The sequence below is a fragment of the Electrona antarctica genome (genome assembly GCF_951216825.1).
Source record: "Electrona antarctica genome assembly, chromosome: 15".
Classification (NCBI taxonomy): domain Eukaryota; kingdom Metazoa; phylum Chordata; class Actinopteri; order Myctophiformes; family Myctophidae; genus Electrona; species Electrona antarctica.
In genome coordinates, this window is record NC_136796.1 from 37,574,633 (window position 1) to 37,601,052 (window position 26,420).

Consider the following 26,420-nt stretch of genomic DNA (forward strand, 5'->3'; position numbering starts at 1 on the left):
TTGGTGTTTTAAACATTATAATTTAGCTATTGAAAAATAGCAGATCTACAAGCTCATAGCGCGCCACCGAGTGGCGCGCTATGAGCTTTGTAGGTCTGCTATTTTTGAAAAATCGTGAAAATATTTATATCCTCCAGTTTTAGAAAACTGGAGGATTTAGAAGGATTTTTTTTTAATTTTGAGGTCAGGCCTAAATGGGTCAAATGATAAGGGACAATATCGGTGGCACCCAACTGTAGTGAAGTGTATTCATGCCTCTTGATGGAGATTTGCACTTTACCGAGCGCACTCTTTTTTTTTAACGTGCATGCCAACACGTACTGTGTGTAAATAAGATGACACTACTAAAGGTTGTTGGGATGGCATCATGACTCAAAGGCTTGTGATAATTTATTAGACCACATTTCCTTAAAAAGGGTGACAACATGGCAACATGGGACCAGTGAATCACTGGTCCCTCACTCTCCAAGACAACCCTTAGCAACAATTAAAATGGATACACGTGTCTAACTGGTTTCTTACTGACGTCTTTTCATTGGGACATTGTGTTAAGTTAGCCCTGATGGGCCTCATGGCTCGGCAAGGCTTACTTGCAGATGAGCTTGCAGGTCTGCTATTTCTTTTTTTATTTGTTAAGATGTGTGCAAATCTTTGAATGTATACATACAAAATATTTTTAGAGCAAACATTTTTAACTCAAATCTTGGCTTCTCGGGGTGCCTGGAACAACATATTTTGAACAACATACACAACGACTCTTATTTCCTTGCTTGCTTGTGTGTAAGTGTCGTGCTGCGGCTGGCCAGCTGCAGCACAGTCGGAAAACGAGGAAGTGAGTTGATCAAATAGATCAACTCACTGGTACGGGTACTGGTTCGTCTATTTCTCGCTCAAATGTTTTCAAAAACATTTTTGAGTGCAATGTTTTGCTGTAAATGACACTGTGTGTGTTTACATGGCTGTCATGTTGGAAACAGCAGTAAATCAGCGGAGCACAGCAGTGGGTGCTCCAAGGGTTTGATTTGGCATCGGTCTGTTATAGAGCAGAGCGGTCATTATCCAGAAATAACAGACAGATTAATTTGGCGATTGACCAATCAGAATCAAGATGGGGTTCCAAATACATTTTCCAATGTTGAGGGTCCTTGACATGAGCACCACTGATATAGCAACATAAGTTTGTCTGAAAACTGTTGAGAAGTCTTAATGGGTTAATATTGTACAATTTAGAAACCAGGTTTGTTACATTTATTACAGAAATAAATGAGATTCAAAATGTGTCAATCTTGACATTATAGAAATCTTTGGAGATGATGGTATGATCTTCACTACTGTAACATTAAATATCCCAAACATTCCTCTCAGTGGAAACATGGTGTGGAATGCCAGGTTCGGTCCAGAAGGGAGGAGACGAGGCCAACGTCAGAGTGTGAACTGTGGATGTGAGTAGTGTGTTCCAGAGTTGTTTTTGACAGCAAAATTTTGATTTTAGTTTTAGTCATAGTCTCTTGAATAGTTTTAGTCACTTTTTTGTCACCTGGAGTGTTTTAGCGTTAGTCTAGTTTTAGTCAACTAAATCTACAGTTAATTTAGTAGACTAAAATGTATTTTGGCGGTGCCTTGATGCCGTCGTAATGGCTGATTTTACACTTGCTGAAAACAGCCGATCTACAAGCTCACGTGTGAGCTTGTAGATCAGCTGTTTTCAGCATGCAACCAAGTGTAAAATGACTTGTCTTTTACTTACACTGGATCTCTTCTCCACTAGTCCCTTCCTTTTTTTATCCCACGATTTTGCAACCCATTTTTTTTACCCAGTGTCAATTATCTAATGTCCTTGGCTCTACACTTCCTCTGCCAACCTTCTATGCTTCCTTCTATGCATGAGGAGTCCAAGCAGCTTCTTTTCACCTGACAGGGGGGAATTTCCCCGGCTGGACGTAGCATGTGGAAGGAACACGTTATTCCGACCAGTTCCTTTCCCCTCCATCAGGCGCCCCGGCTGGCCAGGGGGAGGTTGTTTTACCACTAGTCCCTTCCTAACATTTTAGTCTAGTTTTTATTTTTTTTTACAAAATGGTCAATATATTTAGTCTTAGTTTTAGTCATCATAGCTTAGCATTTAGTTTCCATGTACTTTTCGTCAGTGAACAAAGGTAGTCGACGGACATTTTTCGTCATAGTTTTAGTCGACGAAATCAACACTGGTGTGTTCACAGTTCAGCAGAGGAAACAGGCAGAGAGCCAAGGGTCATGCATGTCTTCTCCCATAAACTTTGTTGCTCGGCAAAACTGAACGTTCTGTGTTTTTAAAAGCCTTTCCTCACAGAGGGGAAGGATGGAGGGTGAGGGCGACCTTTCTGGCCTGTCACAGTGAGGGAGCAATGTTGCTTCAAAGGTTGTTCATTCTCAACGTTTTGCGCGAGTCTGCATCCTGCACTCAATCGACAAAGCATAATAGGTAGTTGAGGAAAGACAATGTAAGAGGAAGATATTTCGGTGTGTATGTTGTTAAGAAGCAAGCTGTGAACGAGTACCACCATTACAGTACAGTTGGGTGCCACCGATATTGTCCCTTATCATTTGACCCATTTAGGCCTGACCTCAAAATTTTAAAAAATCCTTCTAAATCCTCCAGTTTTCTGAAATAAATATTTTCACGACTTTTCAAAAATAGCAGACCTACAAGCTCGTAGCGCGCCACTCGGTGGCGCGCTATGAGCTTGTAGATCTGCTATTTTTCAATAGCTAAATTGCTCATGACATGCATGTATGATTTTGGTTTTATTTGAATGGATGTTACAAAAAGGGGAAGTCTTAAATGGTAAATTTATATAGCGCCTTTATCCAAGGCACTTTACATAGATTGTGCATTACATTCACCCATTCACACACCGATGCCGGAGGAAACCATGCAAGGCACCAACCTGCACATGCGCTGTCCCTCTGTTATACTTGTTCCTGATCCTATCCATCCTTGTTACTCCCAGACTTTCCGATCACACATCACACCTGACACTTTTCTCCACCCATTCCAACCTGCTTGACCTCGTTTCCTCACCTCTTTTCCACACTCTCCATTGCTCTGAAATGTTGACCCTAAATACTTGTAAGTCCTCCAGCTTCTTCACGTCTCCTCCCTGTAACCTCCAGTGTTGATTTCGTCAACTAAAACGAAGACGAAAAATGTTCGTCGACTACCTTTTTTCACTGACGAAATGGAAGCTAAATGAAAATAAGCTATGATGACTAAAACTAAGACTATATATATTGACAATTTTGTCAACAAATAAAAACTTGACTAAAATGTTAGATAGGGATAGTGGAACAAACAAAAAGGTAGGAGCGCACACCAGTAGTGGGGAGGTGCTGACCGCAGGAGATAAAACTTTGACTAAGAAAGGAAAGAGGCCGCACAGCTCGTGATGCCAAAAACTTTATTTTACCCATCTGGTAAAATAAAGTGTTTGGCATCGTGATTACGAGCTGTGTGGCCTCTTTCCTTTCTTAGTCAAAGATAGGGACTAGTGGACAAGAGATCCAGTACTAGTAAAAGTGCCCTTCTGGGCACAGGTCTCCACCAGGAGGATAGGACTGTGTGAGATGTTTGGCAAAATGTTTAGTAGTAATATAAACATGTTTGCCTTGTATGGCAATTGGATGATTTGAGGCATTTTGTTCCAATCAACCTGTTTTGCAAAAATCAACCTGTTGGTGGCGCTATAACAGGCCAATGTGAAAAGGGTGGGATATATTCCTCAGCCTAGTAAGAAAATGTGTGAAAGATTTCACGTAAATTGCATGCTGTGTTCATGATTTGAGGCTTTTGTTCAAAACGGGGCAATCTTGCAAACTGTGAAAGGCAATTATAGTCAATTAGGGTGGAATATGAAATATGGGACAGATCCGACTTGAGCACATGACCATAGAGATACTGTGTAACGATTTGTGAGATTTTTGGACAGAATCTGGAGGAGTAATATCCAAAAATGTGTTTTACAAAAGTCGGCCTCCTGGTGGCGCTATAAAAGGCAGATGCGGAAAATGCAGGTCAAAGGTTTGTCCTTGGCCTCTAGGGAGTGTGCATGCAACGTTTCACGCAGATCGGTGCAGTTTTAGGTAACAAATGTGAAAAGCTGCCTCATGGTGGCGCTATAACAGGCCGTTCTGGAAAATGCGGGGCAGAGGATCATCGTTGGCATCTAGGGAGTGTGTGTGCAAAGTTTGGCATCGACCGGGTTAGCGGTGCCGGAGATTAGCTGGTAACGGACGGACGGAAGGACACACGGACACACACACGGACGGACACACACACACACACACGGACGGAGTGCAAAACATACTCTCTCACCATGCCTTCGGCCTGGTGGAGACAATAAGTAATTTTACACTTGGTTGCATGCTGAAAATAGCAGATCTACAAGCTCACAACGCGTCGCTCAGCATGTGTAAAATTACGTCATTACGACGGCATCAAGGCCCGCCAAAATACATTTTAGTCGACTAAATCAACTGTAGATTTAGTCGACTAAAATCTTATGATATTTAGTGGACTAAAACTAGACTAACACTAAAACATTCCAGGTGACTAAAATGTGACTAAAACAAAATTCGCTGCCAAAAACAACACTGGTAACCTCACTGTTCCACTTGGGTTCCTCTCACGAGAGGTCGGACCAAAAACTGCCTAAAAATCGGCACCACCAGCACACTTCACCATTCCTCAGGCATCCTCTCATTCTCTAAGATCCTGTTGAACGACCTAGACAAAAATGTGACTGCCACCTCTCCTAGACACTTCCATACCTCTACGCCGGGTATATCATAACCAACTGCTTTTCCACACTTCATTCTCTTCACTTCAATGCCTTCCTCACTTCGTCTATGTAACTTACTGGTTCACCACGGTTACCTCTTCTACTCTTTGTTCTCTCTCATTTTCCTCGTTCATTAACTCTTCATCTTAAAAAGGTTATCTTTGAAAAACAAAGAAAGGGTCCCGCACACTGTCAGACACTTGCCAAAATGTTGCTCTTTATTGGGTCTTAACCAACTCTTCATCTTGACATCACACTTCCGGCACCTGTCATTTCCACATTTCCATCTCTATCCTTAATCACCCTAACCTGTTGTATGTCCTTCCCATCTCCATCTCTCTGTCTTGCCTACCTGTATAAATCAGTCTCTCCCTCCTTGCTGTCCAGCCTAGCATATATAACTCATGGCTTCCGCTCTCACCATGGCAAGACGTGTTTTTTCTAGCTCCTGCGCGTCTGACTCAAAGTCACGGTTATTTCCACATTTTTTCTTTCTCCTCCTATGGTGTACGGATTCCTATCTTAATATACCAAGGGGATTACATCGAGGTGAAATGGAGAAAAACAAAACCGTAAAAGAGGATTTTAAACCGGATTCTCACAGCGACTTTTACCTGGTCAATGACGAAGTCAACGGGATCATTGGAAAGCGGCCTGGATACGGTTTAGCAGCTATTCAATCCCTACTAGCACAAAGAGACAAACTCCAGATTAACAAAGGGAAGAGATCTTTCTTTCTCATTATTTTGTTACTGTCTGGCGACATCGAGAGTAACCCTGGTCCCGTGAACACACGACAAATGGCAAGACGGCTCCGGAGTGGACAAGTAACCGGAGAGAACAAAGGAATCGACACAACAACACCAATGCCGACCAGCCAGGCGACGACCAACAACAACAACACCGCTGGCATCCTTCATCACCACCAGCCAACCTGCACACCCATGCTGGATATACACGCTGATGTCCCGGCTGTGGATGCTACATTCGCAAGAGCCGAGCGCGTCCCAGACAACAGCAGGCGGAGTGATCTTACATCGACGGCAGTCGAGGCAAAAGACACGGACAACACCACCATCTACAGGCATGAAGAGTCTCCACATCCAACCAAGGGGGACAACGCGGCTGGAGACAGACACCGTGATACTTTACCTGCTATTTCTGCTGTTTCTCCGGTCGACACCATGGCTCAATCGGCCCCACCAGAGCCCTCAACAAACCTGGACGAGGGACCCCATCCCCCACTCCCGCCACCCCACGACGACCCCCACGCACCCCCCACCCTCCCCCCACGGCAACCTGCGGCTTCCACAGACATCAACAATGGCCCTCCGCTTCCCTACTTCACCACGGAGGAAATAAGCACCATAGTCAGAGCCAACGGACTTCATATCTTTCACCTGAACGTCAACAGCCTTGGACCCAAAATGGCTGAAATCAGGCATATGTTTCAATGCGGTAAGGCGAACATCATTAGCTTCTCTGAAACCAAACTTGATGAGTCAACCAAAGACCCAGAAGTTGAAATAGAGAACTATTCTTTGATCAGAAACGACAGAAACAGGCATGGTGGCGGCGTGTGTATGTATATTCACAAAGACACTGAATATGTTACTCGTACTGACTTACAGCATGATGAAATTTAAACTGTGTGGGTTGAATTAGATTTCAAAAAGGCTAAATCAGTATTAGTGGGCACCGTCTACAGACCGCCTGACCAACATGGGTTCTATGATATACTTGAGGGGTGCTTAGCTGAGGAGGAATGTGTAGAGAAAATCCTGATTGGCGACTACAATACAGACATGCAACGTAAGGAAGCACCTGTGTTTAAGTCATTCAGTAAGTTCTGTGATCTACATAGTGTCAGTCAGCTAATTACCCAACCCACTAGAGTGTGTGATTCTACTCAAACTGTCATTGATCTCATTCTGTCCTCGGACAAATCCAGAATCTCCAAGAAAGGGGTTATTGTATGTGGGCTTAGTGATCATTTTATGATATTCTGTACCCGCAAAATACAAAAACTTAAGACCGGCTGCCACAAAACAGTCATATCAAGGGACCTCAAAACCTACTCTAGTGAGGTCTTTAACCAAGTATTGGAGAGTCTGGATTGGTCCGATGAGCTTAAAAGCACACTTGTCGAAGAAGCTTGGCTTGGCTTCAAAACCAAATTTACATCAGTACTGAACAACATGGCTCCTTTGAGAACCACCAGGGGCAAAACCCGCTCGGAACCATGGATGAATTCGGACATACTGGCTGCAATGAAAGCCAGAGACAAAAAATGCTCTGAAGTTCTAAAATGCAAGTCAAAGCTAGCCAAGCGCTTCGACAGTGTTCGCCAAGCTCGTTTGAACAACCTAAATACACAACGAATCAAACTACGAAACAGTGTAACTGCCATGACCAAATCAGCTAAAAGTAACTTCATTAATGATAAAGCTCAGGAAAACAAAAACAATCCTCATGAGCTCTGGAAGCTACTAAACAATCAACTAAGCTATGGTCAGAAACTAAAAACCAGATTTTCGAACATAAACATCAAATCTGACAACACTCTCATCACTGACAACCTTGATGTGGCCAACTACTTGAATATCTTCTTTACAAACATAGCAACAACTCTGGTTAACAAACTGCCCTCCCACTCTGGGCTCTTTGGTGTAGAGCACATTACAACCTTCTACAAAAACCTAGGTGTTTGTAAAGACGATTTTAAACTAGTTATGGTAACAACTGATGAGATAATTAAGAAACTGAGTGCCCTCCAACCCCCCAAGGCCACAGGCCATGACAACATTCCCTCCAAATTTCTCAGAGACTCAGCCATCTCTATAGCTCCAATCATCACCCACATAGTAAACCTCTCCATCAAACAGGGACAGGTCCCCCAAGATTTCAAACTGGCCAAAGTAACCCCCTTGCACAAGAAAGGGAGTAAATTAGACCCCGGCAACTACCGCCCTATTTCTATTCTTAGTTCCATCTCGAAAGTGATGGAAAAAATAGTCTATGAACAGGTTGAAAAGTATCTTGCCACTAATAAATTATTGTACGAGTTCCAATCTGGCTTCAGAACATCCCACTCCACTGACACATGCCTTCTCTATTTGAGCGACCACATCAAACAAGAGGTGGACGCTGGCAAATACTGCGGCATGGTCATGCTGGACCTCCAAAAGGCTTTTGACACCGTGAACCACTCCATACTGGTTAACAAGCTAAAAGCAATTGGTTTCGATAGCACATCAGTGAGCTGGATGCAATCCTACCTGGAGGGGAGAGAACAGATGGTGGAAGTGAACGGAACACTGTCCCCCCCCCTCCCAGTGAGCTGTGGCGTTCCACAAGGAAGCATACTAGGGCCTCTACTGTTCCTAATATATGTAAACGACATGACTTCAGCCTGTGACTGCAACTTGTTCCTGTTCGCAGATGACTCAGCACTGCTGGTCTCGGACAGGGACAAACTGCAGGTTGAAAATGCCCTCAGCTCTGAACTCGGTAGAATCTGCACCTGGCTCGCTGATAACAAACTATCTTTACACCTGGGAAAAACTGAATCCATTCTCTTTGGCTCTATTAGTAATCTCAGCAAGGCAAATGGCTTCTTGGTTAGAGTGGGTGACAATGTTATCACACGTAAAGATGAAATTACCTACCTAGGTTCCATCCTGGAGGCTAATCTTTCCGGTGATAAAATGGCCACCAACGTAATCAAAAAAGTCAACCATAGAACAAGATTCCTCTACAGGATCTCCTCACTGGTCAACAAAAACACCTTGAAGACCTTAACAGGAGCCCTTGTACAGGGTTTCTTTGACTATGCATGCACCTCCTGGTACCACAGCACCTCAAAGGCCCTTAAAACCAGGCTCCAGACTTCCCAAAACAAACTGGTCAGGCTCCTACTTGATCTAGCCCCCCGAACCCACCTCACCCCTGCCCACTTCGACAGGCTGGAATGGCTTAGGGTCGACGACAGAGTACAGCAACTTGCAATGGGTCTGGTCCACAAGATTCGATACACCACCAAGATACCCATGTACCTGTCTAGATACTTCCTTAATGTTAACGAAGTCCACACCCACAACACCAGAGGGAGTGCAACGAACCATGTACAACCCAGATTCGGCACAAACAAGGGACTAAATTCTTTTCGCTCCTATGCCACCAAAATGTGGAACGCCCTACCAACTGTCATTAAGACATGCGAATCCCTTGACTCCTTCAAAACCGCTCTCAAAGGGCACCTACGGATGGCTGCAATTCGAAACTGGCCCCCGTAAAATCTGAATCCCCCCCCCCCCGCCCCCCCCCCTTTTTTCCCCTCACTGTATATATTTCTTTTCCCTTTTTACCTCCTTTTTGATGAATTCCTGTTCTGTCTATAGAAGTGTCTATTTGTACGTCTCTAAATGTTTTGATGATTTGAACATGGTGGACCCTGTTGGAAACAAGTGTAATGCTTAATTGGGTCGTCCACTCACAGTTAACAGCCTTTGTATTGAGTTTGTGCTTGAAATGTACTGTAATTCTGCAAACTGTTAATAAATTCTTCAATCAATCAATCAATCGTATGCCCTTTGTTTGGCCTTTGCCACATGACCTACCTTCACCTTACGCTGCATCTCCCTGTACTCTAAACTCTTGTCTACTCTCTTCAGTCCTCTCAGCGTTCCACCTCTTCATAGGTAACCCCATTTCTCTGTACACTATCCTGCACTTCCTCATTCCATCACCAATTCTCCTTATCTACTTTCCTTCCAAATAGGCCTTGCAAACCTCGCACCTTTGGTATGCAAATTCGGGGGGTGTGCCATTTTGGCTGTGATGAGTCACTACTATACCTGGCCAACGGATAGGCATACAGTGGTGGAAAAAGTACTTAAGTAGTAAAAGTACCAATACTGTCTGCAATTTAGAACTACTCCGTTACAAGTAAAAGCACACCAAGTACTCTCCTACCTGTAGAACGTGTATTATGTAACGTGTTATTGTGGAACGTGTATTATGAATATGAATATCTGAAATAATCACTTTCTGTTCTGTGTCTTGGGAACACATTTGCATAAGCTGGCGGAGGTGTTTCAGTGCACAGAGAGCGAGTAGACAGTTGGAAGTCAGCACAAACAATGCAATGGGAAGAGTTGTCAGATTAACACAGCCACATCACAAGAGAATGATAGGATTCAAATCAAACTAGAAAAAGTGCCCTTCTGGGCACAGGTCTCCACCAGGAGGATAGGACTGTGTGAGATGTTTGGCAAAATGTTTAGGAGTAATATAAACATGTTTTTTTGTTTGTTAGTTTTTTGCAACAATTTTCTTCATTTTGTTGAGGAAATGCAGAGTGCCTGGTGGCACTATAATAGGCCAATGTGAAAAGGGTGCCATTTCTTCATACGCCTTTAATGGCAATTGGATGATTTGAGGCATTTTGTTCCAAAAATGTGTTTTACAAAAATCAACCTATTGGTGGCGCTATAACAAGCCAATGTGAAAAGGGTTCCTCAGCCTAGTAAGAAAATGTGAAAGATTTCACGTAAATTGCATGCTGCGTTCATGATTTGAGGCTTTTGTTCAAAACGGGGCAATCTTGCAAACTGTGAAAGCCAATTATAGCCAATTATGATGGAATATGAAATATCGGACAGATCCGACTTGAGCACATGACCATAGAGATACTGTGTAACGATTTGTGAGATTTTTGGACAGAATCTGGAGGAGTAATATCAAAAAATGTGTTTTACAAAAGTCGGCCTCCTGGTGGCGCTATAAAAGGCAGATGCGGAAAATGCAGGTCAAAGATTTGTCCTTGGCCTCTAGGGAGTGTGCATGCAACGTTTCACGCAGATCGGTGCAGTTTTAGGTAAAACATGTGAAAAGCTGCCTCATGGTGGCGCTATAACAGGCCGTTCTGGAAAATGTGGGGCAGAGGTTCATAATTGGCATCCAGGGAGTGTGTGTGCAAAGTTTGGCATCGACCGGGTTAACGGTGCCGGAGATTAGCTGGTAACAGACGGACGGAAGGACGGACGGACGGACACACACACACACGGACGGAGTGCAAAACATACTCTCTCCCCATGCCTTCGGCCTGGTGGAGACAATAACTTGTACGTTAAGTCACGTTTAAGAATTCTAACCAAGTGCCAATTTCCCCTGTAAAAAAAATTAGTCTGCATTATATTACAGATAGGTGGGAGACAATTCATCTCCCTCCATCTGATGAGTCATATGGCAATCAACCAGATTAACTAAGTCCTAAATCCCAGTACTCAGTGAGTGAGTCTGAGCCTTCTAATTCAAATGAAGTCCAGACTTCTCAAAGCTTGCATTAGTCAGTGTTTCAGCACGGAAACGTTTCCAGTTGTAATACAATTATACGATACCATGACCATTTCAGAGCATATTAAACCCATTTAGGCCTGATGTCGAAATTTAAAAAATGTCTTCAAAATCCTCCAAAAACCTTATGTTTCTGTATCAGTGGTGCTCAATATTTCATGTCAAGGACCCCAAAAATGATATGTAATATGCCTCCGCCCCCCATCTGAAAATATGTTGTTCCAGGGACCTCCCCAGAAGCAAAGATTTGAGTTAAAATGTTCACTCTGTAATAATATATATTCAAAGATTTGAGGCACATTTTCATGATTTTTCAAAAATAGCAGACCTTCAAGTTCATAGTGCGGCACTCGGTGCCGCGCTATGAGCTTGTAGATCTGCTATTTTTCAATAGCTAAAGTACAACATAATGCTTAAAACACCAAAAGGGGTTCCCGCCCAAAATGTTAATGACAAGTGCTGCACACTTAACATGCGTATAAAAAAAAGAAGCAATTCATTTGATACTGACCTCTTTGTTAGAAAATCTCTATGATTTCCATGTGTCTCACTCTCATACTGTATCTCAGTTAAGGGTTATAACGAAACATCTACTCAGTTAAGGGTTATAATGAAACATCTAAAGTCAGTAAACTAAAGTATGATGTTACTTTGACTACCTGTATCGTCCTCTGGAGTGGGTTCTTAGAAAAAAGAATACGGTATAACACAACAAGCAGTGCCATGTATAATGTATTCATGTCACATAAGACAAAATATGTAGGTCAAGATACACTGAGAAATTTGGTTATAAGAAAACAGCTCCACAATGGGCCTGTTACAGCAAGTTGCCTTGAAGTCTATTTTTCCCAGTAGTGCACTTACTGCACTATCCTGCTTATATACCTGTACATACCACAGCTAAAGGAGTGTCTGTTGTTTACACTGTTGGTGCAAATTGCAAATAGTTCTGCCATATTAACTTTTTTTAATCTAAGCTCAACTAAGTTCCCATGCTCGTTCCCTTGGGCATCGTGCCAACATGCCTGGTATGTGTGCATCAGTGAGGATGGAAAAGTGGAGCAGTATATTTTTCTTTGGAAGAGGGAGTGGCAGCAATTGTATCTCGCCTTGCTGTGAGCTGCCTTGTTGAGCGGCACTGAGAATATTAAACATTATTTCACGTGATCTAACCTGTCACTTATGCATTTTCTTTGTATATATTTATATACCTAAATAATGCGCAACTGGGACCATAATAGCAAACATATGCTATATGTTATGCTATATGAATGTGTCAATAGTAAATACCTCTGCTAAGCAGGGGAGGATTATCCAACGGGCCTGTTGGGCCCAGGCCCAGGGGCCTCTGAGCTAAGGGGGGGGGGGGCCCTGAGCTTCAGCCTCCAGCTCAAGCTTAGGGGCCGATTCATACTCCTATTTTAGAGCCGAATAAAAGTCGGTTCGGCTGTAGAGCCTACAATGTGACGTCATTTGAGGTTCGGGGGGCGGGTACCGTCCTAAAGTCGGCTCTACGGTGCTACTGAAAATTTCTGACGAGCCGAAATCATTTCGGCACTACAGCGCCGAAACAGCGGTAAAATGAATCGGCCCTTAGGGGCCCCCAAAAAGTGCAAAGTTACAGTAATAACAGTTATTACCTTTGAACTTTTTGCCAGTAATGGGCTTATCATGTCAATAAAATAATCCCAAATGTCCTAAACCAGTGGTTTTCAACTGATTGTGAATGAAGGACCACCACCCTGACTTAGAATCAACCTGGGGACCACTGTTGTGTTGGGTGGGGATAATAATTCCCTAGTGACTCATCCAGACATTCCGGTGAACTTCTACAGAAAAGGGGAGTTAAAATCTCAAGAAGGGGAACATTCTTGAGATTTCAAGTTACTCCCTTGTCTGTAGAATTTCTTGACCTCCCACTTGTCCACTGCATCGACGGTCATCAATGTCACCAGGTCATTCAGGTCACTGTTTCTCAACTAGTAGAAAGAAAATGTAAAAAAAAAACTATCCTACAGTACTAAATGCATGGTCAGGGACCACATGCAATACCTCCACGGACGACCAGTTGAAAACCCGTCCTAAACTATCATATGATACATGTTACTGCAAGTGTTTAAACCCTCAGTTTATCCATAAGGGAGGTCTCCAAAAACAATGTTATGTTATCATATATTTATCCTGTATACATTTATACATTTTTCATTTATAGACAATAAAAACCTTGCTATGTTTGAAATAATGCCAATTTATTGTAGTAATAAGACGATCGCTTAACCCATTAGGCACTGGAACGCATCTGTGTCACCTTAGCTTTTAACCACTTTAACCCTTACTTTAAACTTACCTATTGAAAAATAGCAGATCTACAAGCTCATAGCGCGGCACCGAGTGCCGCGCGCTGAGCTTGTAAATCTGCTATTTTTGAAAAGTCATGAAAATGTGTGCAATTCTTTGAATATATATATTCTTTCACAGCAAACATTTTTAACTCGTATCTTTGCTTCTGGGGGGCCTGGAACAAAAAATAATCAGATGGGGGTCGGCGGCCAATTACATATCATTTTTGGGTTCCTTGACATTAAATAGTTTGAGAACCACCGATATAGAAACAGGTTTTACAGAAAACTGTCAGGATTTAGAAGATTTTTTTTTAAATCTGGTATTAGTTCTAAATGGGTTAATTTATATTCCATCATACTAGACACGACAGTAAAAAAAAAAAAGAAAAAGAAAACAGGCAATCTGTGTCAGCATGTCGCGACAGGGTTAAGCGGTTAGCCATCAGGTAATCTACCGGGTCTTAGTCCACTAATGCTGAAGGACTGTTTACTCAGCAGACTTTATGTCTCTGCCCTCCTCCTTCTCCAACCTGCAGACTGTGTGAATTTCCAATGTTCAACAAACACCCATATTGAAAGGCAACCTATTTAAAGATATCATACGATTCAAATCATACAATTGGCACACAGTATATTTGACATAATACTGTATATTAGCCAATTCATCTCCCTTTCATTTTCACTGAAATAGTATATTTATTGTATTATTTTTAAAACAATCGTATAACGTATAGTACTTCTTATGAGCCAATAGACAGATATATTTTATTCAAAATGTGTCTGCAAAATGTCTCAGATTCTACAGCTCAACATCTGGAACTGGAATGTAACAGGCAATTATTGCTGGATCTGGATGTGACAAACGCACATAATTACAGCGTAAAAAATAGACTACCCACAATATAATATACAGCATAAGATGAAGGGAATGATGTAAACAATGCATACTCGATCATCAAATGATGACAGGAAACACAATTCTTACGTTTCCTTTTTATGCCCTGTGTCAATATCGCCTTGATGCACCTTAACCGATTCAGGACGGGAACCCCTTTTGGTGTTTTAAGCATTATGTTATACTTTAGCTATAGAAAGATATTGTTTTACGTTAGACAAGTTAGATAATGATGTTACCTAGTGGTTTGGTGACTCCAAGAAAGCCAGCACTCCCCAGGATCTTGAAGACTTTGTGAGCAGGAAACTGTCCCTCTGCTTCCCACTGGTCAACATAGGGGTTGATATCCTGGTCAATAATCTATGGAGCAGGTACAGGAGAGGAAATGGAAATGTATAAGTAGGGACATACTGTAACATAACGACATACCGAAAAGTTGGTTAAGACCCTCAGTAAAGACATATGTATATTGTATAACTTGCATATAGTGTGTGTGTGTGTGCACAGATTAAAATAGGGTGCATTTTGCATCCCAAAACACAGTTTATAGTTAAGGGACGCAATAAAACAAAGACCTACTGTACTGTTTTTATTCTAGTTTATTTTACTAGCTTTAGTTATAATAATCATTTCTTCTTCTGTTTTCTACATGAATATAACCACATTATAACAATATAAAATGAAATGGGAGTTAAATGATGCAATTTGCAAAAATGGCAAAATGTGACTCCTAACGTGTGAGTGTGAGAGAGTGTGAGTGTGAGTGTGAGTGTGAGTGTGAGTGTGAGTGTGTGTGTGTGTGTATTCCAGTCAAGGTTCAGGGAGTTGTATTGTCATTCTATACAAGTACAGAACGGAACTTAGGATTCTCTAAGTCTAAAATCATAAAATTCATAAAAAGACGACACAGAGCCTAAAGTAAAACAAAAAAAAAGAAATTGCACAAGCCACTGATATTGTGTCAAATCATAATTGTGAGTGTATGTGTGAGTGAATGAGTATGTGTACAACTGCGTATCCCCAAGTGTAGCTTGTAGCTTTGCGGTATGAGTAATGTTTCTTAGCAGACCACCAAATGTGTTACAAAATTATTTACAGTAAGTCTATTGTGCACACATGTACATTTTGGGTGTGTATAAGCATACTTTAATAGCATGCTAACAATAAAATATAGAAGCAAAGGGCTATTTCAAACAGATAGGAAACTGACTCACTACTGGGCAGGTCCTAGTGGAAGTAGTAGTGAATGGAGGTAAAAAAAAAAGAAAAATATATTTTTAGACAATGCTTTCCTGCTGCACTCCAGCCTATGCATATGCAATCAGTGTCTGGCAGACTAGACTTTGTTTTGTTTTTTTTGCAACCGAATGGCTGGAAAATAGAACTTTAGAGTTTACGTAGTGCACATACTACTCTCCTTAATGATTATATGTGGTTTCAGTATTTATTTATGATGTATTATCTCTATTATTAAGGTAATTGTAGCGGCCAATTTATATTGGTGGTGGGGAAGGGGGGCAGGGCGGGGCAGGGGTCGCGAGACATGGTTAAAGCATTTTCGGGGGTCCCCAGCCAAATATCAATGAAGCAGACTGGGAACTGAGAGAAGAACCGTAGAAAAGCAGACGACGTTCTTAATTCAGAGCGTTTTACGGTAAGCAAGAACACCACAAGGTACAGTAATACATATAGGAGAAAACAGTACAATCAGATGGAGCAGTGTGGCTGCCGACAACTCGACAAGGCATCAAGGCCACCTCAGGTGACATTTCTACCGCACACGCACACACACACACACACGCACACGCACACACACACGCACACGCACACGTGCGTCATATTAGAAACATTTCACGAGGAGTGAAAAGGCGTCTGTGAGCTGGAGGCTTTGGGATGAATGGACCGTCGCTCTGGTAAAGGAAATGAGTGAGCCTCGATAGTTACCATGACTCACTGGATGCGTTCCTGGAACTGGTCCACAGCTGTGAAAGCACTTATTGGACTGACCATTCTGCTAGACACGAATGCACTAACATGCAATTATTGTTGTTGGAATTCAAGCTGATTCAAAGAGAATATAGAATACAACATTAATACATGATTATGAGATCTTTTTCAGTCTACTGACTTTGCAGCAAACAACCATATTAAGGTCAGCTTAGAGGATAAATGCTAATAACACCTTCCACCTATGAAATGTGCCAAGTCAACAACCTAGTTACTGTAGCTGGCATATAAAGCCACCCTGGCCTGCATATTGTAGCTTAATAGCTTTACAATTTAGGCTATTCAGCAAAATAATAATGTTCCTACTGTAGTACTAGGTATTACTATTGTTCATTTTTCTATGCGGTAGATTGACACACCCGTGTGAACTGAGTGGTGCAGATCCCCCCCCCCCCCCCCCCATTAGCAGGCAACAGTGCAGCACTATCTCTCTCTCTCTGTTTCTGGCACAACAGCGCCACTTTTGGTACTCATTGGTACTGGTGCTCATAGTCACACAAAGACATGAACACACAGTTGAACACAGACATTGCTGTTCCTTGGAGTGGTTGCACCACTCAAAAATTAGATCATAGCACAACACAAACACAAACGTGTTCATGGGCTATGAACCATGTGCAATGTCATTTAATTTAAGCATTGTTATGTTTTAGCTGTTGAAAAATAGCAGATCTACAAGCTCATAGCGCTCATGCCACGCTACGAGCTTGTAGATCTGCTATGTTTGAAAAATCATGAAAAAGTGGCGCAAATCTTTGAATATATATTCTTTCAGAGCAAACGCTTTACAAATATAACGGGGGTTGGCGGCCTATTACATTTTTGGGGTCCTTGACATGAAATATTGAGCACCACTGATACAGAAACATAGGTATTTCAGAAAACCGTCAGGACATTTTCTAAATTTCGAAGTCAGGTCAAAATGGGTTAAATACGTTTGCTACGGAGCAGAACTAGACACGTCGTACTAGTCTAGCTAGCTCTGGTCCAGGAGTTCCTCTAACGATATGGACCAGAGCTACGACAGGTCCATATAGACCCAGGCAGGGATGCATGCATGCAAAGTTCAAACTATGTGCAAACTTGGGAGCAACTGTAGAAGTCATAGCCCATTGCAAAAATGCTATTAAACTAAAGTTAAAAAGGTACTTGTCTTTCACCACTGCACTACCAAAAACAAAAAATTGTTTTCCATTATATTTCACCTTTAACGCCAAAAGGCGCCCTTGGCGCCAATTTGCACCAGCCCGTTGAGACAAATCGTCTGAGACAAGTCTGCCTCCCAGTGTATACAATACACTATACAGTATTGAATACAGTATAGCCAAGGTCAGGTTCAGCCACAGGCATTCCCACCCACAGCAGTCTTCGAGAGTTCCCAAAAAAGGTAATTCACAACTCAACTTTTATAAAAGTTTTAAAAAACTATTACCTCACTCTCTAATATGGCATGATCAATAACCATGCACAAGTTCAGATCGATTGGTCAATCCACTGAAGAGAATGGATGGCAGACAGAAACATGGCTGGGCAGTTTTCTTCATTTTATATTTTTATGGTAGGGTTTATGAATTGATTGCTGCTGTGTAATTTTGTAACAAACAAATCACATAAGTGCCTTTATTAATGAGTGACTACTCGTCTACCTGTCTCGAGTTCCGAGGTAGTTAATGGACAAGACAATAAAGACATCACTAATAGCATCGTTAATGGCCAAAAGTTACAGCAAGGGCAAGGGCACCCCAAGTACTATAGACAATTAAAAGCAATCATTTAAAATCATGGCCAATTAAGCAATTAATCGAACATTTTCCAAAGTAGAGGAATCTGAATGAGTCATTGTCATAATAGAGCTATCAAAATGCACCCCATCAAAATAACAAGAAAATAAATCCAGCTACACTAATCCAAGACGATGGCCATGGAGTTCGAGACAGCTTTGTTCTCATGTCTCATAGCACACGCAAGCTCAAATGACTCAACATTTTACACAACAATTGCTAAGTATTATGCGAAGGACGATAGCTGCTTTCCTCACCGTTAATGCACTTGCACAATCTACAGTTAATATAAAGCTGTTATTGCGCAACATTTCAACCGCAAAATACATGACTTCGATTTTTCTTTTTTAATTAATCATATGCATTTATTTTCCTGCCGTGGCGCTAGTGCTCGACCGGCCTTTGGTATATTCAACTTGACACCAAGCTATGGGCGGCGGTGGTTCAGGGGTAGAGTGGCCGGATGGTAACCGCAAGGTTGCCAGTTCGAACCCAGGCTCCCCCAGATTTAGTGTCGAAGTGTCCTTGAGCAAGACACTGAACCCCTAATTGCTCCTGATGTGCTGGTTGGTGCCTTGCATGGTTTCCGTCGCCATCGGTGTATGAATGCGTGTGTGAATGGGTGAATGTAATGTACAATCTATGTAAAGCGCCTTGGATAAAGGCGCTATATAAATGCACCATTTAAGCTAAATTTGGAAAGTGGCAGCACTCCAAGAGTTATGCAGGAAAAGACTGGTATTGTATTATTTACCTTCAAAGCAAAGCTTGGAAGTGCTGGAAGAGTTACGTGTTTTTTCCAGGATTGCAAAAAGAACATTATCTCTTTCCAAAACACACAGACCAAACGCCTCTTCTAGCCAAGAAATATGAACAAGACTGAAAGTCTCAGACAGAAAGGTTTGGACTTTCCCCCCCTGTGTACTGCCCTGGAGTCCTGGACACAAAATAAATCAATTCACTTTGGGTCACAAGCCAAGTCCTTAGCCTTTTAAAAGATGCTGCATTGGCAGTTCACAACTTTGTGTTACTGCTTTAAAGCTGCTAAAAGCAATATGTAAAAATATTAATGACCTTTTTATTTTTTTGGTATTCAGACAGCCAGCAATTGGTAGAACGCTCAAAAAGTCTGTGACACATCTAGGGGCCGTAATCTGCATTCAAAGATGTTCCTAGAAGCTTTGTCATTGGTCGAAAAAAACCCGGTCGCCGTGACTAACCAATCAGGAAGCAGATCGACCAATGACAAAAGCTTCTAGAAAAATCTTTGAATGCAGATTGTGTCCCCTAGAAAGGCCTAGATGTGTCACAGAGACTACATTGTTTGGGAGCATTCTACCCATTGCTGGCTGTCTGAATACCAAAATAACAAGGTCATTAAAATGTTGACATATTATTGCTTATAGCAGCTTTAATGGTTTGGTAACATTTGCAATCTTCTGCACATTGCACATGTCCAGTTAAGTAGAAAGTTAAACAATGCAATCTCTGAAGCTCTCGCCACATTCATAAGAATAATTATTCTAGCTTTACAGTCAGAGAGCTCTATCCAAATCTCTGGTTTCACCTTCTTTTCAACATTAGATTCAACTGGCGACACAGGAGCAGGTCTTTGGCCACCATGCACTGTGCTCAACATCTATGTGATAGTGAAACATACTGCAAGTAGGTCGGGAGAGGCTTATTGTCACGTTGGTCTGTCCCCAACAGTTACAATGAGCTAAAACCCTGGGAGATGGAATGCTGAGGTACAGCACAAGACCTACCATCAGCTCCCAGTACTTACAGGCAGCACGACTTGCCACACCCAAGCCGTGCTACTCACTCATACACCAAGTTGGCGGCGCCCGGGATCGAAACCATGACGTCACACGGAGAGAGAGAGCCCAAAAGTTCGCTCCGATGTGGTTTTGTCAACATTATTCAAGTGAAATGATTTGGTTATGGTTTATTTAACAGCAACATTGGGCTAATGCTACCATGTACGACACAGGTCATTTACCCAAGGAATAATGGTTATATATTATCATCTGATCATCTATCGAATCGATACAGGCGACACGACAGACAGACAGACAGACAGACAGCAGTGCTGTGAGCAGTGTGCTCTCATTGGTCCTCATTCACAACGGCGTTTACGCTCATACCGTTACGTAACGTGAGCGGAGCGTGAGCGGACAGGCATTTACGTGGATTCCCACATTACGTGGGAATTCATGAACTTGAACGTGAACTTGACGGTGACGTCGGATGGTCGGAATCTCCGCTAAAAGCTGCGCCAGCTCAGAGGGTCGTGTACTGCTTGCGTAGATTTATTCAGAAGGCTTTAGTCTTCATTCTGAATCAATTAAAAGTCCCCAAATCTCAGATAAAATATGTAGGAATGTGTCCAAAACATTGGTCAGCACATAAAAAAATTATAGCTTATATAAAAGCCAAGTATCACTTGGATGCCTAAATGCATGCATTCTAGAGGCAGGTTAGCCTAGAGTCCCATACAGAAACTGCCCCTGCAAACCCGACACCTTTTTATTTATTTATTAGGATATTTCTAGCATGCGCGATTGCGCTGCACTTGACAGCTTTCTACTCGCAGTGCAACGCGTTGTGAGCTTGTAGATCGGCTCTCGCGGACTCGCGCTGCATGTTAAAAAACAAACTCACAATTATAATAAGAACATACACTTATCTGCATTCTGCACTGTACGAATTCATTGGAAAATGAATTAGCCCTATAAAAAAATAGAAGTCCACATTATTGCATCAGCGCGTGCAATTCGGCCAGTCATAGTTTTAAGCCAGTGCACCTTAATTAATTATAATATGGGGAACTTATAGCTGGGCTGTAGGCTACTACATTGATGAGATCAATCAAGTTTGGTGCCAAATGTCCCGCGAAATTCGCGAATCATTTTAATATGACATCATCATAAATGAACCTGCACTTAGATCTGACAAAGAGGAGGCTATACCCGCCGTATATGGTTGAAATTTTAAATAGCTATATAGGCCTATGCCTACGTGTCCATGATCAGAACAAATCCATTCTCCACATGGCATTCAGACAGATGACAGTGAGATGATATTAATCTATTCCCCGCATGAATCAATGCAGCTCTGATAAAAATATCGGATATATGTTTTACCTCTGCAAAGGTGTGAGTGAGCAATTGTTTAATAGAAAAGAAAAGGCTTTATAATATAATTGCCAAGTATACGCTAGCTTGCTGCCTTGGTCCCGAACTTAAATAAATAAATAAAAAAGCTGCATTTTATACCGTAAGTCAGCTTGACATTGCTGCAGCGGTGCGGAGCAGCGTTCACCGTTTTGTAAGCTTGGGAAAATGATTTATATAGTTTAATGGTAGGCTATAGACAATATAAAGAATCACGCACAAATGTATATATGGATGTAAAAAAAGAGACTGCAGGTGGTGGTCGTCGCTCCGGCGCTTGACATGGTCAGATCATTTTCTTTTAATTTCCTAATATAGCCTAATTTCTTTCCAGCAATCATTTTTATTTTAATTTGTGAAGCCACTATACTGGAAAATATCATTATTTTGTTGCATTCCGTCAGGAGGACCTCTATTTCGTTTGAGCTGTAAGGCCTATAGTTCTTTTTTGTTTTTTTTTACTGCTGTCTGCTGAGTCATGCTTGACGCCTTTTATGGTGTGAAATGGGGCGTGGATCAATGCAAATTAAGTTATCCGCTGATTTTCCGATCATTTGGCACCCGTTCGCATTCACCTGCGTACCTCACAACATACACCTGCGTACCTGTGGTACACACCGCTCTTTGAATTGCACGGCAAAACAACGTAGCGTGATCGGACGGAATTTCCCGCATCTGTTTACGCTTCCGTTAAGCTTCCGTTACACTCTTGCGTATTTCTCCTTTGTGAATGAGGACCATTGGCTGTAATACAGGCCTTATCGGGGTGCAGTCGCAACCCAGTTCATACTGTATGATATCCAGTCGGCGACAGAATCAAATATCAAACGTGCTAGATGTTCAGAAATGGTCAGGGAGGCGTCGGCAAGCGCTTTTATCGGCGCTGGATCTTCTCGCAGCTCCTTTCACACACAGCGAGCAAAACCTCTGGGTTTTTTGTCGGCGAGTGCCAAAAATGCTCCCGACAAAGCAAATATCGGGCAGTGTGTACGAGCCATAAGGCAGGAGCTCTAGCGACTGATCAAGTATGAACTATGAATATTAAAAAAGTATGACTAAGAATATCTGTGTAGTGTGTACTGTGTATGACACTAATCAAGGTCAAAGTTCATCAGTATAGTATTGTATCTAACCAGGACATATTGTACACAATATTAACTGGCGACGGTCTCTTCAAAGTTCTACTATGGTTCTGGGGACTTGGTTTTAACCCATTTAGGCCTGAGGCCGATTCTAAAAACGCCTCTAAATCCTGACCAAAGTTTTCTGAAAAACTTAAAATATTTATATAGCTAGCAGCATCAAAATGTTTACATTTTTGAATACTGTACAGAACCCAGTTACCTTTGCTGTGTGTCTGTGTCATTCGCCATCTCTTTCTCCCCATTTCCTGTCAGACTACTCTGTATCTATCAATAAAGGCAGAAAAAAGCCCCCAAAATACATTTATATTATATTATTTATATTAATGCACATATTATTGACACAGAAGACAGAACTAACTCCTATAAAGTGTTCTGTTCAGAGAGAGCGAAAGAGCAATGTTTTGGTCCCATTTATTTAACCTGCCATGAACCTATTTCTGTATGAATTGCCAATTATTTTGGCGGGAAACTAAGGGAAGTTGGAAAAGACTGTGTGATAGAAAGAAACCTGTAAGGGTCACAGGTCTCTTCACAAATATTATGGTTTGTTTAAGTATCATTGGTGTGTGCGGCCACCTTCTTGTTTTTTCAAGATTTACACTATTGTCTAAGTATCATATCATGAGGCCTTCACAGCACCAAAGGTTGTGAGATGGGTCAAGAACATTGTGTTGGCCAGGGCTTACAAAATATCCTCTCTACAGGGCGTATGCGTTCTGCTTTTCCCTGGCATGGCTGAGTCACACCATTGCTCTTGTTAAAAATATATTACTAAAAAGAGACAAGAAGGAAAAAAAATAGCTTTTGTGTAAGGCCGTGAGAGCTCTCTCTCTCTCCCTCTCTCTCCCCAAAGGAGCTTTATTGGCATGAGAAAACGTACGTTTACATTGCCAAAGCAGAAGTGGAACAAGACAATCAAAATAAAACAATGTATTTACAAATAAATATTGGATATAAATATGAATTAAATAAAGGTGTAAACAGACTAGAGCTGTGTTACACTTTGGGTAATACTATCTTTTTGTGCCTTTTCTGTCAGAGATAGTTATACAATATACGTCCATATAGGACACACACACACACCCACACACACACACACACACACACACACTTTAACCTAGAGATAATACACACACACTTTAACCTAGAGATAATACACACACACTTTAACCTAGCGATAATATACTGTATGAAAGAACCGTTTTTGTTAAGAGTGATGGGTACTGTAGGTAGGCACAGGACTGGGCTAGTACTCTGTAGTAGTCTATGAGAATTCTGCCAAATTAAATCTATTAATATGCATTTCCATTTTCCAATATTCCAATTATGGCACCGACACTACAACCCATGACCTTGGTCAGTCACTGAAGGATGTCCTATCGCCCCACTAGTATGCCAAGTTTTATTCTCCAATGAGTTCTTTTAATAAACTCTACTCCCTCATGTTCCCTTTACATTGTTATACATTTCCTTTTCACATATTCATCCTTCCCATTATTCCCAATGTCAATTATTTTGGACCAGTGGGCATCCTTTGAGGGTTTAGTCACAACATCGGTTTCCTTCTATTAACACAACGTCTTTGTTTCCTTCCCTGAATTGGGCCCTTGGGGGTGTTTATTCTGAGATCTGTCTCCGATGACAGTGAAGCAATATACAGTAAAGTCAAACAGAGAAGCCTTCAAGGCGCCTACGGTGATTTAGCAACAATATTTACACTGATATGGCATACAAAATTGGTCAAATGCTGCCGGTTCACCACCATTTACTGTGAATTGTATTCCCATAATTCAAAAGTCGCTGGGTATGACTGAGGTGCGGTTTGTCTAAATTGAATCAGTGTTTAATGGACTCGTAAAAGACATGGGGACTGGGGAAGGTTCAGGCAATGCATCAAATGTACTCGATGTGATGTTTTTTCAATGCTGTCGTACAGAATTCAGAACAGTTGTAAATCGCAGTCAAACCGTTCAATCTTATCTCCACTTCTGCTTGGTATAGAAAAGGAATTAGGCTATATATTGTGAAGATCTTACTTCTTTGCATCTATCATGTCTGCTGTGCAGTCTATTCTGTGCACTTTTTTTTTTGTACTATGCCCCTAGTCTCACGTTGTCATTCCAGATAATCAGAGATCTCCCGAGTCCAACTACCGATACATCTGGTGACATCTAAATCCTATCAGCAGAGAGAAAGCACCTCTGCTGACAAATCTACACATTATTGCTTTGAAAAATCACATCAACATCCCAAAATGAAATACTGCTCTAATGTATTTTCGCTTTGGTTCTGCAATGCAGTTGTTTCCACCAGTCGTTTTAGCCCCTACATTGAATTTAGACAACGCATCAAGGTGCTTAGGTCGGTTGAGAGATCGCTGTTCGTCTGGCTACACATGTCTTATGCCTTAATCATGCTTAATGTTTTGTGTAAAGCTCTTTTGAAATTGCCGTGGAATGTGCCTTATACAAAAAAAAATTACTTGCTTATTAAATGCATATTTAAAAATCTAAGTGAGGAAGAGAGGAAGGAAAGTGTTCTAAATCTTCTAAACGTCATTGACATGTATTTTTTTGCAAAAAGGGTGAAGTGTCCCTTTAAGGTAGCCAAATACCTAGTCATCAAATTAGCTTGAGTGGATTAATGAGATTCCCGCAGTTCTTACCTGCGATCTAGCAAAACCACAGCCAAGAAAGGGAACGGGCTTGGCAGAATCTGCGGGGAGTGTGGGTCGTCACTATTGATCATTATAATATGGTACCATTTCTTTCTTGTTATTTCAAACAAGAAAAATAATTGTACCATTTTATCTTGAGCATTAGTCAGGAGTCTGGGCCAATTACATGAAGATGGGTTGAAAATGGGTGAAATTGTCGACTCCTAAGTGCACTTCTCCAAGGCAACACAAAGGCAGACGGTGCATGATGAACAGGCTGAGTCACCGATTTAATCCTGGATTTAAGAAGACGCACAGGGTTTCACCAAGTACCCATATGCGTTTATCCCTTTAATAACTCTATAATAACTATAACTGTGTAGGAGTTTGAAAGTATGTTGTCTTTGTTTATATTTTCTGAACTTTGTACCTGATCCTAACTTTATGGAGTGTGCTTACACTTTATTGTCTTAGTACAAGAATATTGCCGTTTATTGGAGGGAGGAGTCTTGAATAGTGCAGGATAGTTCATTAAAACAGGCCATAAGGCCCACATCCTTGTTTACATTAGCTGTGTTTACATGAACACCTTTCTTCCAATCTGATTAAAATAAACCCGATTGAAGGATTTGGATCAAGTGTTGTGGGGAGAACAATCTGACCTGGTGTTTGTTATAATCATGATCGCCCATGTCTGTGTACTCCAACTTGAGATACAGTGTACTTGATATGTATTGTGTACTGCCTGTACTGTAGCATACTTTATAGATAGGCTACGAGAGACATCTCGGCGGCAGCAAGGTCAGCCTTGCTGCAGTAGGCACGTTATTCTGTCTCATATTATTGTCAATGTCATTATGATCCAGCACTATATATGTTCCTGTTTGTGTAATAAACTTTGTGAACCTTTAGCGTGATACTGTCTCGTGTCGCATTATTGTTCTCCCGGGCCCGCCGCCGCAGTCGCCGTACCAAAGGAATACTTCAACTGGATTGTCACACACCACCCAGCCTGCACACACTACCTGTCTGTCAGAACCAGACGAGGGTCCAGTACTTAGAGATTACAACAGTGTTTACAATGTGCCCACTTTTAATCAGGTTAGCTGTGTGTATAATAAAATCAGACCTATCTGAACACAGTGGTGATGTACTACTGTACTCGTACTCGCCTCTAGTTCTGGGTGCCTGACAGTGCCCTGCCAGCCTCATCCTTTTATTTCTGACTTTGTCTGTGACCCGTG

The 26,420-nt window shown here is 41.7% G+C and overlaps 1 protein-coding gene across 1 annotated transcript in view; it reads right to left on the reverse strand.

The window, feature by feature from the left end:
• LOC306938383 (putative acyl-CoA dehydrogenase 6) overlaps window positions 1-26,420 on the reverse strand; it is a 48,683-nt gene that overhangs the window by 20,601 nt on the left and 1,662 nt on the right. The window contains exon 2 of the mRNA XM_079522547.1: window positions 14,651-14,771. Within this exon, the coding sequence (XP_079378673.1) occupies window positions 14,651-14,771 (121 nt within the window). The remainder of the gene's footprint in view (window positions 1-14,650; window positions 14,772-26,420) is intronic.